The sequence below is a fragment of the Orbicella franksi genome, chromosome 10, assembly GCF_964199315.1.
Source record: "Orbicella franksi chromosome 10, jaOrbFran1.1, whole genome shotgun sequence".
In the NCBI taxonomy this organism is placed as follows: Eukaryota; Metazoa; Cnidaria; class Anthozoa; order Scleractinia; family Merulinidae; genus Orbicella; species Orbicella franksi.
The window spans coordinates 2188034-2205160 of record NC_138154.1 but is presented as its reverse complement, the minus strand read 5'-3'; the positions used below and the strand labels follow the sequence as shown (position 1 = coordinate 2205160).

Sequence of the window (17127 nt, the reverse complement as noted above, 5' to 3'; positions counted from 1 at the left end):
CCCTCAAGGTTTTTATTTACCTTTGAGGTTTTGCTCAAGGTTGTTATCATTATTTACCTTCGAGGTTTCGCCCTCAAGGTTGTTAGATCTTTGCCTTTGGGGTTTTGCCCTCAGGGTTGTTATAATTATTTACCTTTGAGGTTTCGCCCTCAAGGTTGTTTTATTTTTGCCTTTGAGGTTTCACCCTCAAAATTATTTTTATTTTTGAGGCTTCGCCCTCTGTGTCTTTTGAGCATTTATAGGGCTTGCTGGTGCGTCGACTCTTTGTCTGACATGGCTTGTCCCTGCCCTTCACTTATTTACATTTTATTTATCCTTTAACAGTTTCTAAGCTTAATTTTCTTGTTTAGAAGAGCTTCAGTTTCTGCCATTATGTGAGTTCTCTTTGCAGTTATGCCGCCTAAACGTTCAGTCAGGCTTTCAGCCTCTACTGCTAAACCGCAAGCTGCGAAGAAGCAGAAGAGTGGCAGACGAACATCTGTGAAGTGCTCAGGAACCGGGGTAGCCCATTCAGAACCAGAAGCTCCCGTGGTGTCTCCGGAGTCAACTTCCATACTTCCCCCTGAGTTGATTGACCAACTTGTCAACAGGGTGGCTGACGAAGTGTCGCGTCGGATGGATGCCAACAACAGTGTTGTGCCCCCTCCAGATGCCCTAGCTGAGGTTCCCTTCACAGACCCCTTAACTGGAGGCAGTTCCCTTGTCCAGGGCTCCATCACAGCTGTCCAGAAGAGCCTAACAGGTGAGACCATCAGACCTGACCAGTTGTTTGTATCATCCAGTCTACCACTTGATGCTCGTGTCTCCGATAAGATCAGGGCCAAGATATGGAATGAGGAATATATTGATTTTGGAACCCTTATTGCAAATCCTCAGTTAGAAAATAAATATAGTGTAACAGTAGATACATGTAATGCTGAGAAGGGTTCCATCCCCTCTCTCTGCCTGGAGCCAGTCTCCAAACCAAAGATTACGACCATTGAAGCATGGAATACCTGCTTTTTAATTTTTGTAGGGGTTTACACCTCTAAGTACCCAGCCGAGGCCCCTGCCTTGATGAAATATGGCGAGATCATCCAGGACTTGGCGGCCAGGGGTCACAATTGGAGTTATTATGACCAAAACTTTCGTTTTCTACGGCAACGACAGGCCTCTTCCTTTCCTTGGGGGGTTTTGCATGGGGAATTGTGGCTTCGTGCTCAATCTCCTATAACCAGGAGGCCACAACCTGAACATGCTGCTAAGCCCCGGGTGCGGGCAAATTTGCCTAGAGTTCCTGCCGGTTTTTGTTTTAAATATCACCGGGGCCTGGTTTGTCCAGGCTGTTCTTTTAAGCATTCCTGTTACAAGTGTTCAGGGGACCATAGGGCAACTCAGTGTAATTTTCGTCCCCCAAGTAAGCCAGCCAATAATAACACCCAGTCTGCCAAGTCCAAATCTCCCAACGCCAGTAAAAGTTGATAGGTTGATTTCTCTGCTGTTGGGGTACAACCATTCCACTGCGGAATTTCTTTACTCTGGTTTCAGTTTCGGCTTTCCAATTCAATTTCAAGGCGAAAGAGTGTCTTCAACAGCCAAAAACCTTGTTTCTGCTTTTCTACACCCCACGGTTGTAGACGATAAAATTAACAAAGAGCTTGATTCCCATAGGTTAGCCGGTCCTTTTCATTTTCCTCCACTTCAGCCATTCCGTATATCCCCATTGGGAGTTGTGCCTAAAAAGACCCCAGGTGAGTTTCGTTTGATACACCACCTGTCTTATCCAAAGGGCTCCTCAGTCAATGATGGTATTGACTCTGAGCATACTAGGGTTTGCTATGCTACTGTTGATGATGCAGTTCAATTTATCAAAATGGCAGGTCCGGGATGCTTTTTGGCGAAAACTGACATTAAAAATGCCTTTAGGATTATACCAATTTGTCCAGATGATTACAATTTGCTTGGTATGCAGTGGAGGGGCTTGTATTATTACGACCGGTGCATGCCTATGGGATGTTCTAGTTCTTGTCTCACCTTCGAGACTTTCAGTTCTGCAGTGGAATGGATTGCAAGACAGAAATTGAACATTGATCACATTTTGCATCTTTTAGATGATTTTCTGATTGTAGCCTCGTCAGCTAAATTATGTCAAGACCAATTAAATCAGTTTTTGAGTCTCTGTTCTTACTTAGGCATTCCCATGGCACCTGAAAAAACTTGTGGCCCTGCCACTACCTTGTTATTTGCAGGTATTGAATTGGATTCCATCTGTTCAGAGGCTCGCCTACCTCTTGACAAAATTCACAAAAGCACACTGTTGATTTCAGAATTTTTGAAGCGTAAAAAGGCATCTCTGAAGGAGGTCCAGTCATTGATTGGCCTATTAAATTTTGCCTGCTCGGTCATCAAGCCAGGTAGAGCCTTTTTAAGGAGCCTGATTGACCTTACGGTAGGGGTCAAGTTGCCTCATCATCTTATTCGGCTTAATAAGGAGGTCAAAGAGGATCTAAAAGTTTGGCTCTCATTCCTGGCTGAATTCAATGGCCGGTCCTTTTTCATTGATGATGCCTGGCACAGTTCTGGCAAATTGAGCCTTTACACAGATGCCTCAGGTGCAATTGGTTTTGGTACAGTTTTTGGTAGCAGATGGTGCTGTGGGAGATGGCCACAAGCTTGGGCTTATTGTAATATTGCTATCTTAGAGTTTTATCCGATCGTCTTAAGTTTGTACCTGTGGGGACATGAAATGAGTAATCAATGTGTCTTGTTCTTTACCGACAACGAGGCACTTATTCATGTTATCAATAAGCAATCATACAAAGACAAACCATTGATGAGTTTTGTTAGGAAGCTGGTTTCTATTTGTTTACGACATAACATTGTCTTCAAGGCAAAACACATCCCCGGAATCTACAACAATTTAGCGGACTCTCTGTCTCGATTACAGGTACAGACTTTCAGACGTTTGGCTCCAGCTCATATGGATCAATGCCCCACAGAGATTCCCCGGTTTCTGCAGCCTCAGAACTGGCCACCATAGTCTCAACCCTTGTGAAATCAAGCCTTCAGCCATCGTCCCTTCCTACTTACAAAAGGGCTTGGAAGCTATATAATCAGTTTTTACATTCAACTTTTCATGGGGTTCCTATGGGAATTCCTATTTCACCCCCTAATTTGGCACTGTTTATTGCTTATTTGTTTGATAATCATTATGCTCCATCGACAGTTAAAAGTTATGTTTCTGCATTGGGATATTCCCATAAGCTGTCTGGATTTCCAGACCCTTCTCAAGCATTTTTTATTATGCAAATGCTCAAGGGTTACAGTAAACTGGGCACCCGTCTGGATAGCCGGCTTCCAATTACTCTTCCAATTTTGCACAAAATCATTGAAGCGGCTTCTAGATTTTCATGTTCCCGGTATCAAATTTGTCAATTTCAAGCCATGTGCTCGATTGCCTTCTATGCCTTTCTGAGAGTCGATGAAATGACTTCCACTAAAAGGCATGGTCCTCAACCTTTACAAATCCATCAGGTAGTGAAGCTGGTGAATGACTCCAATGGCATAGTTTCATTAAAGCTTACATTTCATGATTTTAAACACAATTACAACCAACCCCCTTTTTCTATTGTTATCACTCGTGCTCCTACTTTTTGCCCAGTCCAGTTGATGTTAGATTATTTAGCTCTGCGGGGTAATAAACCCGGCCCCCTTTTCATGACATCACTTGGTCATCCAGTTTCTCGTACCACCTTTACCGACCAACTGTCTTTAGCGCTTAAATTCTGTGGGCTCAACCCGGCACGTTATAAGGGCCACAGTTTTAGGATTGGGGCTGCTTCTTATGTTGCGGACCGGGGTTTATCTGATACCCAGATACGGGTTTTGGGCAGGTGGAAGTCCAATGCCTTTCATAAATATATTCGCATTCCTTCGGTATCAACCTAGTTCCTTTTGTTGTAAGACCTGCAGCTTACACTGTCTTTTTATTCAGGAAATATGACACTGATTAGTATGAGTACATGTAGCTGTTTCGGTCATTTATAATTATGGTTCTGTAATAATTTCCTGGATATACGGGACTGATTAGCAAGGGCAGCAGTTCCTGTATCTTGTGTGGTTTAAAACCTATTCTCTAATGGTTTATATCCAATTGATTAGCAATGTTCTTTAATACTGCTTGTTCAGGATTTATGGCACTGATTAGCAAGGGCAGCAGTTCCTATATCTCCTGTTGTTTAAAACCTATTCTCTAATGGTTGCTATCGAATTGATAAGCAGTGTTCATTAATAATGCTTGTTAAGGATTTATGGGACTGATTAGCAAGGCCAGCAGGCTCCATATTTTCCTTCTTTTTGATTCAGTAGTTTTGACTAGTTTCATCGTTTAAAACCTGTTCTTTAAAGGTCATACTCCATTTCTTATTATGTTCTTGTCATAATGCTTGCTTGGGATTTATGGGACTGATTAGCAAGGGCAGCAGTATCCATATCTCCAGTAATTCAAGGACTATACTGGACTGATTAGCAAGGGCAGCAGTCTCAATATTTTCCTATATAGTGAATAAGTATATTTGACCAGTTGTGATGTTTTTATTTTTGCCACTTTTTGTGAGTGCTGTATTTCCTGGGGTGGGGCAGCATCATAATTTTCATTATAATGCTTTTGGCGTTTTGGTTGCCCTCACCTTTACTGGGCCAAAATATTTCTAACAGATTGTAAATTTTTGTATGAATTACAAATTGATTATTTTAATAAATCCGGCTTTGGGCTTTCCCTCAGCCATTTAACTCCAAACATTTGTGTGAGAGTTCAATTATTATTGGTCAGTAAATGAGCTCAGTTAATACAGCGCTCAGTTGATATGTTAATACCAGAAGCCCAGAGGGGAAAACATAAATAAAATATTTGCCTGCGAATAGAATTTTTATGTTTTATCCCTCTGGTCTTTTGTTGGTTACAGTCACGTAGCATTGCGTGACACAGGGTAGGGGTGGAGGTGAAGGTCAATACATCGCAACCCCTCTAGGCAAACGGCTTGCTTAGTGACCTCGCTAGCAAGCGTGGTCGTGCATTCGCTCAGTTTTTATCAACGAGCGAAGACACTCATTTGAACTCCCACCTCCTCCCCTGATCCTGTCCACCTTGTTTATGTTTATACAGGATGTAAGCCATATGGTTTGGCGTTTTGGTTGCCCTCACCTTTACTGGGCCAAAATATTTCTAACAGATTGTAAATTTTTGTATGAATTACAAATTGATTATTTTAATAAATCCGGCTTTGGGCTTTCCCTCAGCCATTTAACTCCAAACATTTGTGTGAGAGCTAAATTATTATTGGCCAGTAAATGAGCTCAGTTAATACAGCGCTCAGTTGATATGTTAATACCAGAAGCCCAGAGGGGAAAACATAAATGATTTTTTCGTTCAAAAGCGCCCAAATTTTTGCATGTGGTCTCAAACGTAATAGGAAAACATTGCCCTGTGTTTGTATTCCTTGTTTTTTTCGCCTGATGTACAAAACAAAGTGGAAAGTTTACTCGCTCAAAGACGGGATCTGGAAATGAATTTCTTCAACTACGTTGTGACGTAAGCTTGCGTTTGCATTATTTTGGCGCGCAAGACAACGTCAAGCTTTCGATCAGACAAGTTGAAACCTCACCTGTTGCATGAAGTCCGCTTATTTGACTCATATTTGCGCCCGCCTGGCGGTGAAAGGACTTCATTAAGCCCGGAAACCCGTTAAGTCACTAGCATATCTCAAAGAAGCGAGATGTGCTGCTGTTCCAAGATCGCTAAGCGGTCGAAGGCACACTGAAGCCAGGCGAGGAGTTTGAAAGCACTTCTCATACCAAAAAATGAGTCGATGGCGAGAAGTGGCCCATTTGCCAAATGTTGCTGTGCAGAACGTTTGGAAATAAAGAAGTGCTTTTAGACTCTAAAAAAATCTGTTTAGTCGGCCCGTAGGCCTTGCCGTGTTGAAGTTGCTCAGGGATATCCCATAATAATCTTTAATGCATCTCGATAGGTCTTGTCAGTCGATCTCAGTCGGCAATGGAAAACGTGACAAACTTACATTTCGCTCAGCCAACGGAATATTAATTGAAACAGAATTGACGGAAAAGATTTTTTTCACTGAGAAAAGTAATGTATTACAAAAATAGCCCTAAGCCCCGATTCTTTCCAGGAATAAATGGCCAATGTTTTCATGTAAGAGAAATGATTGATCCAAAGTCGCGATTGTTGACCATTGTTGTGTTAGTGTGACAGTTGACCTTTTGGGAACTGGGGCAAACAAACGCCAATCATATTATGGACTAGCGGCTTTCGATTGCTTGCCTTTATTATCATGGAATCCCAATGGAATGATTCGTTTGTGAGGTTAGAAGATGGCGAGAGAAAGAGACAACAGTGTACGTCTTTTTTCTTTAAAAATGCCATTCCTTTTGCTATATATTTTCCGTTTGTTTTTGGTTTTCCCGCTTAGATTCAGTTCAGTGTTTTCACAAATATACAGGGTATTTAATTATCGCAGAGACGGAGCAATTTCAGATTGACTCAGCCGTTCAAGTACTGTAATTCGGAAAAATCGTCTCTCTTCGAATGTCAAGCGTTAATTCCTTGTGGCAACATTTCACGAAATATGTTTTATAAGGTATTTCTTGTTCGTCACGCAGTCAAAGTAATGGCAAGCTGCACTGTTATAGCTCATTGAATTTCAAAACGTTTTACATCGCAGTAGCACCTATGAAATGCCGCATTTCGCTAGTGATTTTCACTTTTTTGAAAGAATGCAAACCAAACTCTTTTTAGTTCTTAAGGAGTTTCATGTTTTCACTGATTGCAAAATGTTTCACAAAACATGTTTTATAAGGTATTTGTTGTTCGTCACGCAGTCAAAGTAATGGCAAGCATCGCTGTTATAGCATATTGCATTTCAAAATGTTTTACATCATCGCAGTAGCACCTATGAAATGTTGCATTTCGCTAGTGATTTTCACTTTTTTTCGAAAGAATGCAAACCGAACTCTTTTTTGTTCTAAACGAGTTTCATGTTTTCACTGATGGCAAAACGTTTCACTCTCAGAAGATAGGTAACCACCGCTAATAGACACTGGTCGTTGACTTTATTTAGATTCCCGATCATGCATGCTGTGTTTATGAAATGAAGCGTTTTCTTGTTTTATTATTTTCCCTAGGCTAGCACCAAAATAGAACTAACCCTACCACAAAGTGTTTAGAGACTCTAACCCTAAGCCCTAGCCCTAGCCCTAGCCTTAACCCTAGCCCTAGCCTTAACGCTAAACCCTAGCCCTAGCTCTAGCCCTAGCCCTAGCCCTAGCCTTAGCCCTAGCCCTAGCCTTAACCCTAAACCCTAGCACTAAAACGGTAACCCTAACACTAAATGCTAAACCTAGGCCAAGGGTTAGGGTTTGCTTTTAGGTCTAACGCTAGCCGTGGGGTTATGTTACCTTTACTGTAACTGTCAAGCTATAGGCTCATCTTTCTCTAAAGCCCATGTTCATCCATTTCGTTTTGCGGCCCTGTATTATTGTTTTGAAGTCACCGTTGTCCTAATGTTTCTTTCTTTTTTTCTGAAGACAAAGCGCAAACCAGCTAAAAAAATATACGGGGCTATGCTCTTCTACTCAATTGAAGACGACACGCAAAAATTCGGGCGCTTTTGAACAAAAAAATCATTTTTCACCCGAAAAAGTCACTTACGTCAGTCTTGCACCAAGCCATTCAATTGTATCCAAACACGCATTTGGTATGACTAAAGGAAGATGGAGGGTTTTACTTAAGCGCCTAGACAAGGATAGTGACAGAATACCTGACACTATCATTGCGTGCTGCATGCTACATAACATTTGTTTTAAGAGGAGATGAACTCGACATAGATGATAGTGATGATGACGACAGTGGTCCCCCATCCCAGGCTGCAGCTGCGGTTCTACAAGCCCTTGTTCAATACGTTGCAAATGAATAAGCAGTATCCCCTTGATTTTGTCCTCATTGCGTCCTAAATTATACAAGGTTACGAAATAATTATATTTTGATTCGCAATTTATTTATGCAATTATATATCTGATCGGATTGATCCGAACCTGAAAGTAATAGCAGATTGAATAAAAAATATATATCTAGTAATATAAAATCAATCGAAAGTGTAGAAATTACACAGGATAATCTCAGGAAATAAAAAAATTATGTTTGCTAAAAAACTGTAACGTATATTATACTGAAGAAACAGCGGTTGTAACCATTTTTCAGCTTTGTGTTTTTCAGTGTCCAAAATGCTATTCAAGATCAATTAAAATTTATTTTTGCAACAATCAAGTTAACTGTGCTAGTGTTTTTCTTTGGAATAAAAGCACTGAGTTAAAATCTATTTATTGGAAGCAAATATGTCTCCAAGTTTTCCTAACACAGACACAACAAATTCTTTTTGTCGCTGCGCTTCTGCCTGAGATTTGAGGAGACCTTCAAAAACTCTCATCATTCTCCTCGGATCTTTGGATGGATTCTTGCTGAGACTTCATCATGTCGAGGATTGCTAGCTCCATGTCATTGCCGCTAAGCCTTTTCTTGTTCTCCTTTTGTCCTTTTTCCTCCTTTTGCCCAGTTTTTCCAGTTTTTTCTACATCTGCGCTGTTACCTTCAGCAGAGGTGGTTGGCCATTTCTCTGGTTTCTTACCACAATCTTGATTTCCGGTCGATAAAATATCATCACTATCATCGGAGCTACAATCTTGTTTGTGGGCTTTCGTTTCCTTGACAAATCTTGGATTTACTTTGTCTGATGAAGCCATAAATTCATCTATGTCTTTATAGTGTTTGAACGTTTTCCGTTCCCTTCCCGTGCGATTGTTGTTATCACATACACTTTTGTATTTATCCAAGAGCGTTCGCCACTTCTCCTTTAACTCCTTTTCAGACTCCACACCATTGTCAAAGCACATACTTTGAAACTGCTTCCGAATATCTTCCCATATGGTTTTCTTGCCTTGACTGCTTTTTGTGGACTTAAGGCTATCGTAGTACTCATTATAAGCAGCAATTAAGCATCTCTCTTCAGTCAACGACCAGCTACTGCGCTTGTTATGATCTTCACTTCGGTTTGAGGATTCACTTGGACTTGGACTGGCACTGTCCCTGTCTGGTTCAAACTGAAGGTGATTGCTAGTAGCAGGTACAGGGTTCTGGTAAATCGGGTAGGGATTTAGCATCGCTGGATAATGCAGTGGAGGCTGATTTTGAGCCATGCCAATACCATACAGGGTATTACCGGTGTAGTTAACTCCCTGCGGCTTTGTTTGATTTGAAAATACCCGTTGTAGTAGGGATCTTCATTTTGACCAGCGTTCCTATAAACAGATAAACAGAAAGATTATAACTTAATCAACTTTGTAACTGACAGTCTGAAGGGCAAACTCCTGAAAATAAAGTAAGAAATACTCACAGCGATGCACGAAACCCTGCCATGTTACCTCGTGCTACAAGTAGGTGCAAAATTAGCCCAGCACATCAGGTCACCTCACAGCACTGCAGGCAATTTCCTGTATTAGCTACGTTCTGCTTTATGATTGGCCAAGCCACCTCAGGGAGCAGATAAGCCGTACTTTTCAGTTCAGGAACCGTCATGGGAAGTTCTTTTGTTCTTTTTGATGTATCCATGGAAATAACCCTAGGGCAGTTTCCGTCTAGGCAAAGCAGTTACACACAAAAATGTCTTTGCCTGTCGCCCAGAAGTCGACCTTGTGTGGGTGTTAATGCGCAATTAACTGGCACAATTAACTGGCAGGGTTCTTTAGTGCTTGCCTTTTTGCTCTGCCTTTACTTATTACTTTTTAACGAAACAAACCACCAAAGAAAGTGGTGAATGTGGTGTTCTGCCTTTTAGTAATTTCTTTTGGGGAGGGATTTTATTTGGTGGCATTTCAACATTGTTTACCCTTCTCAAGATCGATTTATTCAAAGCAGATGTTCTTTTTGTAGGCGTTTCATCTTAGAAGCTGTCAATTACGATCACACCGAACACCCTTATTTAGTCAGTGTTAGAGTGCATTATTATCAATATACGTGGCCAAATTGAAAACTGCCCTCTTGAAAACACGCGCTTTGCGGGCTGCAAATGACTCCTAGCGGGCCGTTAATGTATTAACGGCCCTGCAGCTGATTGGTTCTCGGTTCATCATCCGATGAATGTTAACCAATCAGGTTACGTTTATTGACGCGGGAAAACCATTCAGGTGCGAACAGCTTGCGTAGTGAACGTTTGCCGTTTGGAAATTTCATTTTAAAATGGAAGAACTCCCAAATTTTCAGCTTTTTTCTAGTCAAAACTTGGAGTTAGACAACAAGCAACTGGATGAGATTGAGCAAAAAGCTCAAGCGAAAAACACCAAGAGAGCAACTGAGTGGGGAGTAAAAAAGTTCGAGAAATGGTGTGAGAAAAGAAAAATTACAGTGGATCTCAAAACAGTAAGTGCAACGGACTTGAGTGAAATTCTGCGAAAGTTCTTCGCTGAAGTGAAAACAGAGAAAGGCCAAGCATTAACTCCAAGTGCATTGACTGGAATTAGAGCGGCCATTCATCACCATCTAACCTGTGCTCCACTCAGCCGAAACATAAACATTTTGCAAGACAGCGAATTTATGTCTGCCAACAAAATGTTTGAAGCGAAGGCCAAGCTATTTACGAAAGAAAACAATGCGAAACCAAAACACAAATCATCCATTCAGTCAGGAGACATGCAGAAATTGAATCGATACTTCATGGAAGGGCAGAACACGGACGGCGTTTGGAAAGATGCGGAGAAGTTAGTTGAGTTTATTTGGTTTTCGTTGTTTTCATTTTGCTCGCCGCGGCAGAGAGGGATGGCGGGAGCTCACAAGGCAGTCATTTGAAATAAAAACTGATGACACTGGAGCCCGTTACATCACCGAACAAACTAAAAATTACCAAGGAGGCGCTAAACAGTCTGAGCAGTCATACTCGGATGTTCGTATGTACGAAACTTCAACTGCACTTGATCCAGTGGCTGCGTTTGAATTTTACCTCGGCAAGACTCATCCCGACTGTAAGGCACTGTTTCAGACTCCAAGCAAAGCTACCACCAAGAATGTAAACTTTGCAAGCACCCGACACTGGTACAGAAATGAGCCTATGGGAAAAAATACTATCAGCAAGATGATGGAAAGGATTTCCATCAAAGCAGTTATCGGAGCGGTACACGAATCACTGCATTCGTGCATCGACTGTCACTTCTTTGTTCCAGCGCGGTGTGGACGCAAGGAAAATCTGTGCAATCACAAAGCACAAAGATGAACGGAGCCTTTCCCACTACATCAGCGAGACAACAAGTGCACAAAAAAGAGAGTGTTCAAAGATTTTAAGTGACACATTTCAGCCACAACTCGCTGTTCAGCAAGAAGCTTCAGGAATCACAAGGCAAAATGTCGTGGGCCCATCAGCCGGTCCTAGCTCAAACTTAAACCCACAGTCTCTTCTCCAAAACCAATTTATTTCCTTGGCACAGCCGTACCAAAACTGCACCCAACATATTCAGATTGGAACAATGAACATTTATCACGGAAAGTATGAAGAACCGTCGCCATCAACCCGCAAACACCGCCGAATAATCGAGAACGATGATAGCGACTAAAAGCTGTAACTTATTTGATAAAATTAGCAAAGACAGTCTGAGTCCATTGCCTGTGAACGGGAAGACTATCATTTTTTTAAATGTAAACTGTCTTTTTGCTAATCATTGTTACCAATCTTTTTAAAACTAGATTATATTTGACATTTTATTGTAAACAAAAAGGAATTTCATTTGGCTCTTGTTTAGCTGTTCGTATTGTAGCAACAACTTTCCATACCATAGTTTCATGCTACATCTCTGTTAAACATTTTTTTCTTATTAAATGAATTTGTACGATTTGGCCTTGAGTATTGATAATAATGATAATCGCATGACTTTTGTCGGTCATATAGTTTATTTGTGTCCCTCGTAGCATCATTTGCGCCCTTGCGCTTCGTGCTCGGGCGCAAATGATGCTACTCGGGCCACAAATAAACTATATGCCCTCCAAAAGTCATGTGATTGTCCTATTCTCATTTAGTAGCTGTTGCACCAACAGAGTGTTGTGCAGCAAGGCCTATCATTATCTCAAAGTTCCAGGACTGTAGCATGTTTCATGTTCCATCATTATTTTGCAAGCCACTTTATGCTTTCACTCAAAAAAAAGAGGAATTATGCAGCTTCTCTTGGCTTGTTACTGAGTTGTCTTTTGCCACTGTCTTATCCTGGAATTATGTCGCAGGAGTGCGACCACGTATTCCAGGTGAGAGCTTTTTGAACAGAGAAACACTCGATGGATTTAGTGCTTAATCAGGCCGGTCAGTAGCATTGAAATTTGTTTTTTTACAATGAGTGAAGTCTACAAGAAAGAAAAACAGAGTACTTGCTTTGTGGTTTCAAATAACTGACAGATTTTACAGGCCGGATTTTCACATTTTTAAGTTTGTTTAACATAAATGCAGCATTGGCTGATTTTGCAAGGTGTCCATAGGCATTTTACGGTTATCAAGGTGATCTAGGAAGTTTCTACTGAGCGCTGCCTATTTACACAACATTTAATGTCACTGAATGACCCACAAAAGACTGGTAGGGGTGTGACAGATGAGACGTTGAGGGCTGTTTTGGTTTGCTACCATAGTTCAATTGTTCACCAAACCTGCCAGCTTCAAAATGAGAAAGTCCTACATGTTATTAATATACATTGCCTGTTTTCTTTATCTCATTGACGCCATTGACTACAGCCAGCATTAACAGGCCTAACAGGGAATATTCTGACACAAAATGAGCCTCAACTCACCTCCAGCAAGAGAGTTTTTACAATACATGTCTCCTCACTGGATTTGACTTTCCCCTCTTCCGCCCATTTTGAAAGGATGCCAATAATTCTAAACCCACCAAGATTTGATCTGGAAAAACGGCAATACCTTACACCACTTTTCCGCATTCATTTGTTGGGGAAGTTTGTGCTCAATTTCAAGGCAATCCATGAAATTATCATGGCCCACGAATTTGTTCAGTACAGACACTCAGTGATAACTAATTTATACTTTCTCGCTTCCAGTGGCTTGTGAATGTTTCATGCCACGCTGCTCCTACCCTAACCAATGGAACACAGCCACTATAAATAGTGGAAATCTCTAGGGTGCCTGACCAACTATTACCCTGTAATTGTGTTTTGTAATTTGCAAGTTCTTTCGATCCCCCTCATTTCTTAGGGCTTTGTTACTTGCTGGCTTTGAACCATTGGCTCTTCCTCTCTTTAAAGTTTCCCCCATAGAGAACATACACAAGCCGACACGAGATATTATTGTCGTAATTCACTGAGAACAAATGTAAACAAAGTAGTGTAAAACCAAAGTGACTTGAAATATGAGGCCAAGGATGAGATTGCCGCGAAAGCAGCACCACAAGGCGATCTGTGGTAGACGCATTGTAATTTACTTCCGACTTGATAATGATACAAAAAAAATTTCTCTTTTACGTCTGGCTGCTATCAAACGAGACTTATGCTTTCTTCTTTTATGTTTGTCTCAAACACACCACAGGGTTTGTTCCAAATGCCAGCCATCAGTTCAGTAGGGGTTGGTTAACATAATGCTCTGGCAGACAAGAGAAATGTCACGGTGTGGTAAGTCAATGTCAGTTTTAAAAAGGGGTCTATCTATGTAGTGTTGGTTTCTCTCAACATTGCTTTAAGTTAAACTAGTTCGTCTTCAATCTTATTTGAGTGAGAGAAAGAACAAATGTTCAAAGTGTCAGTTCAGTTTGACATGGAAATGTGTTGTTCGAGGGATATACCCTAGAATGTGAGAATTGCACTTCAAGTGCGTGATTTGCAGCATAATTTATTTATTTGTATTTCTTTTTCTCAGAAAAAAAGCACGAATCCGACGAGAACCGACATGTAGTGGTACAGAGACATCAGAGCTGGAAGGTCTGGTGAGTTGAGTGAAAACCACTGCTTGATTCTCGATAAAAATATTCAGGAAAGTCAGATTTTAAAGTTTTGTTTGGCAGAAAAATGCAAACATTTGTTGAATGGAGTCAGGGCGCACTCTTGCTTCACTGCGGAATCAATTACGGTAGATTGAATTCCAAAAACATGGAGGCCAAGTGTGAGGTCTTAGCATGGAAAGTTCACTGTTTATTAGGCTATTATTTTTTGAAACTGGCAAAGAATTAATTGAGTGATATATTTTCACTAGTGTCAGAGAATTCTGGTTTTGGTGACGAATGTCATGAATGGTGAATTTGTTCATCATATCTTTTTCTTTCAGAGTAAAGTGTGGATTAGACACGAAGAGTTACGAAACTCAAGCTGGATGTCCAACCTGTTACTGGAAGATTCGGTTAGCGTGTCCACGTTGTTACGAAAAAAGACGACAAAAGCTGGGAGCTGCTACAATCAAATTCATTAACACACAGCAATCTCTGGAGACTAATGCCGTGTTTAGACTTGAACGGTTTACCGAGGTACCAGAGTTTACTTACCTAGGTAAACATTTTCCGTGTGTAAACGCCAACTGGTACTTTGGTAAATGCCACAGAAGACAAAAGAAATTTAACCGAGGTAAAAGTTGTAATTACCCTGTGATCAGGCATGGTTACAGTTGGTAACCAAGGTCAAGATGACAGATATATCCGCTTGTGGCGACGTAATATTTCACTTCCCGTGGTGAGCAGATTGCACGATTGTCGACAAAGCGTTTCTATTCCATTTTTCACCAGGCGATCATGGCAGATAACGTGGAAAGATTGGATCGATCTTCTTACAGCGAACAATCCGTCATGTAAAAGAGAGCACTATTTTTCATTCTCAGTATTATTAACAACCTTCTCTAGACAAACTTCGATCCTATGTTGTGTAATTATTGTCGATATATTTTGCCACCAGGGAGGATGCTGCAACGTATCTATGCATACTCTGGGTATGATCAAGCGGCTGAATTTTCCCTGTAATATTATGGAATGAGGTCCTTGCCTATGAAAATGATGGCACCTCAATTTGCTCCTGTTCCACTGTGGTGGGATCCTCGTCCAAGTTCGATTTCATGACGTTGATAATGCAGCACGCACGAATGTCGAAAGATCAACTTGAGTAATTTGAGCCGGTATAAACACTGGACGAATGTACCAAGGTTAAGTAACTTGACCTTAGTAGCTGTTTACCTTGGTAAAAGTTCAAATGTAAACACAGCATAAGCACTTCCTATTTTTAGCATCAGAATTTAAGGGGACAATTTGTAAATCGCCAAGAACCATGGAAAATATTACTTCAAATGTTCCTATATAAGAAATGTGGGTACATTTTACTAAGCGATCACTTTGGTCAGGTTTCCATCAGACAGAAAATCTGGAAAACTTTGCTTAAAACTGAGCTTGTTGACTGAATCGGCTTGACATACTCCTAAAGAACCTCTCGTGCAAGAGACAGGGATCACTGAAATAATTTGCTCTAAAATGGTAACCCTGGTACACATTTGTGCCATTACCCCACTATAAGTTCAAGTTGACGTGTAGAACAGGGCTGTCTGATTAATTTATCATATTTAATTGCACCTATTTTTTTTACCATTTTACTGTAGATTAATATCTTTTAAACTTAATTATAAAAAAAGTGCCAATGGGGTGGTTCAATAAGGCATGTCTGCATTTACCCTAATATCTAAGAAAAGAACCTCGGATCCCACGAAAACAACAACAATTTATTGAAGTATTCCCATAACAATACATGGCATTACCTATTTAAACTAACAAAAATATAAAAACGTCCACAATAAAAACAAAAGTAATTTTGGAAACGAAATTTCTTGTGTAAGTGACATTGCTTGGAAAATAAAAGCAGTAGTTGATCAATATACGGTAGGATCAATGCGCCGTTTAAAGAGGAAATAACCGGCATAAGATAGAAAAGAAAGTGTATTTATTTTCAACCTCACTAAAATGGCAGAAAGAGCAGACTCAAATTTATAGGAATTTTTGGTATTGTGTGTCTATCTGTTTTAATATGTAATTTATGACTTCCTAATTGAAATATATTCATAGCAATTCTGTGATGGGGATGTTTATCACATCGAGGGAACCAGAATTTTTTGTATCTTTTCTAAAAGAAGGGTAGAAGTTTAATTTTCAGTTTATATTAATTCATGTTAACTGATGGGCTGCTTATGCTTTTCTAGTGTTTTGGTTTAATGTGGAAAGTAGAGGAAGTTCTTTCAAATCGTAGACACTGTTAAGCAATACTATTTTCTGGCAAACTTTGAACATGAATCCAGAATTTCTGTTATGGGAGTTTCAATGGCCAATTATATAGGCAGTCTAACAAGTTATTTTCTGGTTGCAACATTTTGTGCATTGTTTACTTATCCAAAGAAATTGTTTGGAAAAAGTATATGTCTGTTTTCAATATGGGTCTGCTATGGAAAGGGGATTGGTTCTTGAACATAGAAATCTCACTGTTGGCGGCAAGCTATTATTTTTTAAATGTTGTAAAAGGATTGATTGAGTGAAGCAATTTAACCAGCATCTGAGAATTCTTTTTTTGATGGTGACTGAGGATTTTTATTTCCATTGTTTCTCTTTCTGTCAGAGTAAAGTGCGGATTGGGCAGGAAGATATTCAAATCTCAAGACGGACATCGAAATCTTTGCTGGAAGACTCAGTGAGTTGTGTGTTCACACTGATTCGGAATTTTTGCTTAATGTTTGATTTATTAGGGAATCGTTTTGGGGAATTTGGAGTTGCTATATTGTTTTGATTGTGTTGGTCAAGGACTAACTTTTAAGACTAAGAAATGGGTAGCAATCTCCCAGTAAGAGTAAGCGTTGTCCAAGTCAGCCTTGTATGTTCTTGTTTTGATCATATAAGACAGAACAGAACAGATGAAAAGAGTTGTCTTTATGGTTCAATTACAAGAAAATACATTTCTGTCTTTTTCCAGAGTTTTACTGCGAAGTTAGCAAGTCAAACATGTGACATTTATAAGACAGAACATGACCAGTGAAGGCTGATTACATTGTTAGATTGTTGATCGCAAATAAATAGTTTTGTTTGCACTCA

At 40.3% G+C, this 17127-nt stretch overlaps 1 protein-coding gene and 1 pseudogene across 1 annotated transcript; one reads left to right on the top strand and one right to left on the bottom strand.

The window, feature by feature from the left end:
* LOC145501010 (uncharacterized) lies at positions 1–4299 on the top strand. Its single transcript, XM_081480578.1, has 2 exons — positions 1–742; positions 2927–4299. Exons 1-2 carry the CDS (start codon positions 394–396, stop codon positions 3925–3927), a joined length of 1350 nt encoding a protein of 449 aa, XP_081336704.1. The 5' UTR covers positions 1–393; the 3' UTR covers positions 3928–4299.
* A 3972-nt stretch (positions 4300–8271) lies between these two features.
* On the bottom strand, positions 8272–9252 carry LOC145499487 (uncharacterized; annotated as a pseudogene).
* Positions 9253–17127: the final 7875 nt, after the last annotated feature.